The sequence below is a fragment of the Protobothrops mucrosquamatus genome, unplaced genomic scaffold, assembly GCF_001527695.2.
Source record: "Protobothrops mucrosquamatus isolate PMUCROS unplaced genomic scaffold, P.Mucros_1.0 scaffold1876, whole genome shotgun sequence".
Taxonomy (NCBI): domain Eukaryota; kingdom Metazoa; phylum Chordata; class Lepidosauria; order Squamata; family Viperidae; genus Protobothrops; species Protobothrops mucrosquamatus.
In genome coordinates, this window is record NW_015388003.1 from 357410 (window position 1) to 364301 (window position 6892).

The 6892-nt window shown below is 48.0% G+C and overlaps 1 protein-coding gene across 1 annotated transcript in view; it reads right to left on the reverse strand.

Moving 5' to 3' along the window:
* Positions 1-6892, reverse strand: part of WAPL (WAPL cohesin release factor) — a 47236-nt gene that overhangs the window by 2638 nt on the left and 37706 nt on the right. Inside the window, 3 exon segments of the mRNA XM_015823440.2 lie at positions 707-795; positions 2372-2579; positions 6308-6469. Coding sequence (XP_015678926.1) covers positions 707-795; positions 2372-2579; positions 6308-6469 — 459 coding nt within the window.

The window sequence follows — 6892 nt, forward strand, 5'->3', positions numbered from 1 at the left end:
CTAGGATGGGAAATTAGCTTGGGGAGCAGCTTCCAGCAGCCAGAGCAAACAATACAGAACACAAGGCAGGCCTTAAGTGTGTTTTGCAAACACTTTAGAAGTGCTATTAGACTATAGCCTACCAAACATTAGATTAAAAAGCACACCGACTGTCTGATGAATGGCCTTAGTATTAATTCATTGGAGAGCACTGTATTTGTGTTGCAGGAAAAACACAACCACCACCACCAGCCTTGGAGAGAAACACACTTTGGGTAGCTTTTCTCTACACCTGTGGAGTCCCCTGGACTGCAAGGCGATCCAACCGGTCAGTCCTAGAGGAGATCAACCCCGACTGCTCTTTAGAAGGCCAGATCCTGAAGTTGAAACTCAAGTACTTTGGCCACCTAATGAGAAGGAAGGACTCACTGGAGAAGAGCCTAATGCTGGGAAAGATGGAGGGCAAGAGAAGAAGGGGACGACAGAGAATGAGGTGTCTGGATGGAGTCACTGAAGCAGGAGGTGTGAGCTTCAATGGACTCCAGAAGATGAGAGAGGACAGGAAGGCATGGAGGAACGTTGTCCATGGGGTCGCGATGGGTCGGACATGGCTTCGCAACTAACAACAACAATGGAATCCCAGCCCTGTTTCAGACCCACTTCCCTGCTTCAAGCAAACCCACTCTTTCCAGCCATTTAAAGGTTATGCAGTGGTGAAGTTCCTTACTGGACTCTCCTGGCAGAGGCAGCCTAGCAGCAGTGCTGTGTAAGAGGCCACAATGCAGTCTTCCATGTGCTTTCCGGCATGTTGAAGGGCTGTAAATAAACAAGAAAAGTTTTATACCAGTACGCTCGTTTTGAATGCTACACAACTTTCCTGGTTCCCCCGCCCCACCGCAGAGAAATACTGAGCAATCCCTAAGAGTAACAAAAGCACGGTTTCTACCCCATCAGCTCGACTCTGAACTCACTGGCTAAACTCCTGGTTTACCCAAACACAGTCTTGACCCAAAGGACAACCATTAGTCCAGTCTAAATTATAAGGTTCAAACGAACACATCCGGTGCTCAGAAAAACCACACCCTTCGAATTATTTGGAGTTAGGCGTGAGAGGACGTTGGAAAAGGTAGGGAAAAATCTTGCAAAAACTGGTATGAAGGAGCGAGAGAAGGAAAAGAAATAGAACTTAAAAACAGGCCAGGATAGTGGATACAAACAGGCAAGATGAAGCTTACTTTTATCCAACAGGACACCGTGTCGCAGCTGGAGGAGAGCTCCGTCAGTCAACGGGAGCAAACAGCCTAAAGGGGTCTGGTAGCCCCTCTTCCAACTAATAAAATTAGCACGGCTGACAAAGGCTTGTACCTCGTAATAAAATTTGTTAAGACAGAAAAAGGGGCCACCAGACTCTTTCCAGTAGTGTCAGAAGCAAGGATTTCCAGGAAAGAGACAGCAAAGGACGTAGCTCAGAGGTCCACAACTTTTGGGGGCACCAGGGACCGGTTCCGTGGACAGAGATTTTTCCACAGACCGGAGGGGGGGGGGGGCTGTTTTTGCATGATGCCTGCATCCCGTGGATGGGGCTTTGCTTGTTTGTGCGGACCGGTTGCTGGCATGCCGCCGACTGGTCCACGGACCGGGGGTTGGGGACCCCTGACCTAGCTGACACCTTAAGCGAAGAGATTTTAAAAATGAGAAAATAGCCAGGGCGTTCAACAATTGCACATTATCCTGGCTTCTTTAAGCGCCTAGGCCAAGGGTCGGCAACCTCGGCTCTTTTATGACTCGTGGACTTCAACTCCCAGAATTCCTGAGCCAGCCATGCTGAGGGGAAAGGGAGAGGTTTCCAAGCTGAGCCATGCTGGCTCAGGAATTCTGGGAGTTGAAGTCCATGAGTCATAGGGGACTGGAGGCTAAAGCATATAAGGAACGGCTGCTGGAATTGGGAATGTCTAGTTTAATGAAGAGAAGGCCGAGGGGGGACAGGATAGCAGGGTTCCAATATCTCAGGGGCTGCCCCAAAGAAGAGGGAGTCAAGCTATTCTCCAAAGCACCTGAAGGCAGGACGAGAAGCAACGGGTGGAAACTAATCAAGGAGAGAAGCAACCTGGAACTAAGGAGAAACTTCCTGAGTGTTAGAACAATTAACCAGTGGAACAACCTGCCTCCAGAAGCGGTGAATGCTCCAACACTGGAAGTTTTTAAGAAGAGACTTGACAGCCATTTGTCCGAAATGGTATAGGGTTTCCTGCCTGAGCAGGGGGATGGACTAGATGATCTCCAAGGTCCCTTACAACTTTACTATTACTATTACTATCATCATCATCATCATTATTGAGCCAAGGTTGCCTACCCCTGGCCTAGGCCCTCTTGTCCAGCCACTGCCACCCACCTTTATTAAGATCCAGCTCCTCTTCTTCTTCTTCTTTCTTCTCTTTCTCCTCAGCGTTGTCTGGCTTTTCTGTGGAGACCCACTGGATCTCCCCACTGGTCTCCTGCCACTCCCCACTCTGGTCGTGCTGTGCAGTGGGGGCCTCTTTAATCAGTTCGTCGGTCTGACTCTCAGCCAGCTGTGCTGCTCTCTCTCTCTCCAGGAACAACTGAGAGACCAAAACAAACACGGTTGGGTTGGGAAAATCGGCCGTACCACTTTAACTCACCAGCACTGCCCAATGTCTCAGCCACCCTCTTCATTGCGGCTCCCCTTTTTACTCAACATCTCACGACACACTATAATTCAGGCATCAGGTTAACAGATTTGGGATTCAGCACCATGGGTTAACTTCAGTTCTTAGTGCAGAAAGTCTGTGCAAACACAATACCCTGATGGGGTTGAAACTTAGCATCCCACAGTTGACCATCAGTGCTGTTGTGTCAAGCCAGGCCAAGGAGAGTAGGGCTAGGGTCAGGGAAGATGCCTTAAGCCAGAGGTCCTCAACCTTTGGGGCACCAGGGACTGGTTCCGTGGAGAGAGATTTTTCTGCAGATCGGAGGGTGTGTGGTTTTTGTGTACTTGCCTGCATCCTGCGGATGGGGCTTTGCTTGTTTGCACGGACTGGTTTGTGGCATGCTGGCAGGTTGGGGACCCCTGACTTAAGCTACTTATCCTGTCCAGATTTGCTTCCTCTAAAAGGCAGGACAACCAAATCACTCCAGGTTTCCATTCTGTTGATTCTGGATCAATTTGCAAAGATTCAGGGCTTTTCAACCTTTTCACCAATTGTACCACTTTTAGGATATGGCAATATTCGAGTACCACCTAGCAAGGTGTCAAAAACTTGATGAACCCCCCCCAAAAAGGAAAAAAAGGGATAAAGTACAGGTAATCCTCGACATACAACAATTCGCTTAGTGACTGTTCAAAGTTACAATGGCACTGAAGTGACATTTTTCACACTTATGACCGTTGCAGCATGCCCAAGGCCATGTGATTTATATTTGGATGCTTGGCAATTGATTCGTATTTCTAGTCACAGTGTCCCAGGGTCATGTGATCCCTTTCTGACAAGCAAAGTCAATGGCTGGGCTGCTGGTGGCCAAGTGCTAAGGCGGGACTTCCTTCAGACCCTCCCTCCCTTTCATTCCAATCTCCCTCCCTCCTCTCTCCCTTCCTGTTTCCCTCCCTCCCTCTTTCTCATTCCCATCTCCTTCCTTCTGAAGGAAGAATTTGAAACCCCCCCCCCCATATTTTCCCTCTTCCATATATTTATTAAACAAGGAAAAGCCTCCAGAGACAGAAAAGACAAGCCGCTGAGGGAACTAGCTTAAAAAGGTGCATTCCCCTTTAAGAATTAGCTACTGGCTAGAAAGGAAAGTTAAGGAGCCTGCAGCAGGCACTTAAAAAAAACAACAAATGTAGCAAGTACTGGCTGCCAGTTAAGGCAGCCTCCCCAAATGGCCCCATTCATAAGTAAACAAATGCTCCGGGCAAAATCCATTCAGGACAACAATACTTCAAAATCCCTTGCAGCAAAACTTATAGCTAACAATAGCAGAGCAATAGAATTAGAACCCAAAATCCAACATGGGCCATCAGCCACAATAGAGATTGCCAAACACTCCTTAAGAACACAAAGCCCACATTGCACAAATCCCAGAACTTTTAAAGTCAAAAAATCACATAAGAATCCTTCCACTCTCCCCGTTTGTTGTTTAGCTGACCCAGAACCTTATGCTGAAACTGCATTTCACTTCTGCCAATAAACATCTCCTCTTGAGCAGTTGGAGCAGCTGGCTTCCTCTCGCCTATTTTTCTCTGAAAGGTATAGCCTCCCGGCTGGAAAGCAACCCCCCCAGGTTTTCTTCCAACACTTCCTTCCTTTCCGTTTCCCTCCTGCTTTCTACCTCCCCCTTTCTCATTGCCATCCTCACCTCCAGCCGATGCTGCCTTTCTTCATTCATTCCTGTGGAGGGCGACCCCTCCCCCGCTGCATTTCTTGCCTGTTTGTCGCTGCCACCTGTGTGTGTGCCCGGCATGGATGGCTGCCACAGAAGTTGTAAATTGGCTCCCGGCCTGTTTCATCTCCTCTCCTCTCTCCCCCTCCTCCTCCTTTTCCCTTCGGTGCTACGCCAGCAAAGCAGGTTATACATGTTCTTCACCTTCAGGCTTGTGCCCTCGAATTGGCTCACGGCCTTCCTGCCTCTCAACCAGCACTATTTGGCTGAGATCGGCAAAAGGAAGAGGGAGCAGCAGCCCAGGATCCCAAAAGGGAGCTTCCCACAGAAGAGTCAGCTCCTCCCAGAAGGCAAGGCTTTTCCCTCCCCCAGGAGAAGATTTAATATTTATTTGTTATGTATATGTAGGGGTGTGGGTCTATACATATGTTGTACATAGTATGTTTTAGGTGCATGTCATGTGTGTGTTTCACTTCGAGAGCGGACAACTAAATTTCATTTTATTGTGCCCACAGCAAAAAAATGACACCTACCAAACACTTCCCTTCGGCCAGTCCGCTCCCACAGAGAGGGCCTCCTTAGAGTGCCGTCGGGCAGACAATGCCGGCTGGTGACCTCCAGGGGGAGAGCCTTCTCTGTGGCAGCTCCTGCCCTCTGGAATGACCTACCCCCCGACCTACGTACAGTTGCGGACCTGCGCCTTTTTCGCCGAGCCCTGAAGGCCCATCTATTCCGTGCGGCCGGCCTGGCGTAGTTTGATTATGTTTCAGTGGGGGTTTTTGTATGGGTGTGTTTTTAGAACAGGCCTGTTATTTANACCTGCGCCTTTTTCGCCGAGCCCTGAAGGCCCATCTATTCCGTGCGGCCGGCCTGGCGTAGTTTGATTATGTTTCAGTGGGGGTTTTTGTATGGGTGTGTTTTTAGAACAGGCCTGTTATTTAATTCGATTTTAGAACAGAAACTATTTATTTATTATCGTGGTTTTTAGTATCGCCTGTTCACCGCCCTGAGTCCCGCAAGGGAGATAGGGCGGTATATAAATTTAATAAATAAATAAATAATAAATAAATAAATAAAGGTTATCTTATCTTATCTTATCCCAGCTTTTATTTCTGCACGGGGGGGAGGGGGGTATATGAGCCATCCTCCAGCTCTCCACAATTCTTATTTTTAAGAACATTTATGTGGCCCGTTGTGAGTCTTAAGGTAGGCTTGTCAATAAAGTGAACGTAAAGGCTGACATTTTACTTTGGAGTAGATTTATCATCGTTTCTTTTTTTAATGAAAAGAACCTTTGTGTTGGGCCTGAGAGGGGGAGGGGTACGCCCATAAAATCTACATGCAAGAGGTGGCTGAATATCAACTCTTGAGGAGGATATGCAATTTTTCTTTTTCTTTTTTTACTTATTTGCTATAGCTTGCATCCCACTCAGTCCAAAATGGCTCTGGGCACCTCAGATTGCGCGACAAAAAAAAAACATTCAATGAGAATCAGAACCCAACCAATAGCCCCTAACTCAGTGCTTCTCAACCTTGGCCACTTGAAGACGTCTGGACTTCAACTCCCAGAATTCCCCAGCCAGCAGGGCTTGCTGGGGAATTCTGGGAGTTGAAGTCCAGACGTCTTCAAGTGGCCAAGGTTGAGAAACACTGCCCTAACTGCACCAACTAATGGGGGTTGGGTCAATTATCAATGTTCCCAAAAATGCTTTACTGCTTTCCCATGTAGCTCTATATGACTTCTATTTAGTCACCAGGAACCCCTGGGGATGGACTTCAGGCACCAAAGATTCCCAGGCAAGTGAGATACAAAAAGAAAGTAAAGGAGAAGAATTAATCCTGCCTGTCTCCTCTATTGACAGGCAGATTTCAATAACCCCCCTGAATTATCACCAAGCTCCCCTTATTTTGGATGCAAAAAAGATGGATTCACCTGTACTAAAGCCTGAACAGCTGCTATTTGTCCAGTTGTGCTTAAGCTCTCCTCGGCGTCTCCCAAGCAGAAGGAATCGAAGGAACACGAGGTTTCCATATTCACGAGGCAATGTCTGTTTCTTGCGCTATATTCAACCAGATTAATCAAAAGACCCAAACCCTTAAGTTTAAAAGGGGGAAAAAAAAGAGGGAAGTATTACAAAACTACCACGTTATTCCTTAACTTAGACATCGACTGTTCAAACAGACAGGATTTTTAAGGATTTTTTCTGACAAGCAGATGTACATCTTGGTAACCTTGCCCGTTCAATTTACATCAGTGGTTCTCAACCTTTTTAATGCCGTGACCCCCAACCGGTCGTAAGTCGAGGACTAAACCGGTCATAAGTCGAGGACTAAACCGGTCGTAAGTCGAGGACTACCCAACCGGTCGTAAGTCGAGGACTTTCCCTGCCCGGGAGCGCCACGCATGCGTGGTTCCGCCCCCTGTGCCGGCCGAGGCGTAGCTGGCAAGCGGCAGAGACGGAGCAGGCCGACCACCAGCTGGCCCAGCTCAAGGGAGGTAAGGCACCCGCCGGAAAAG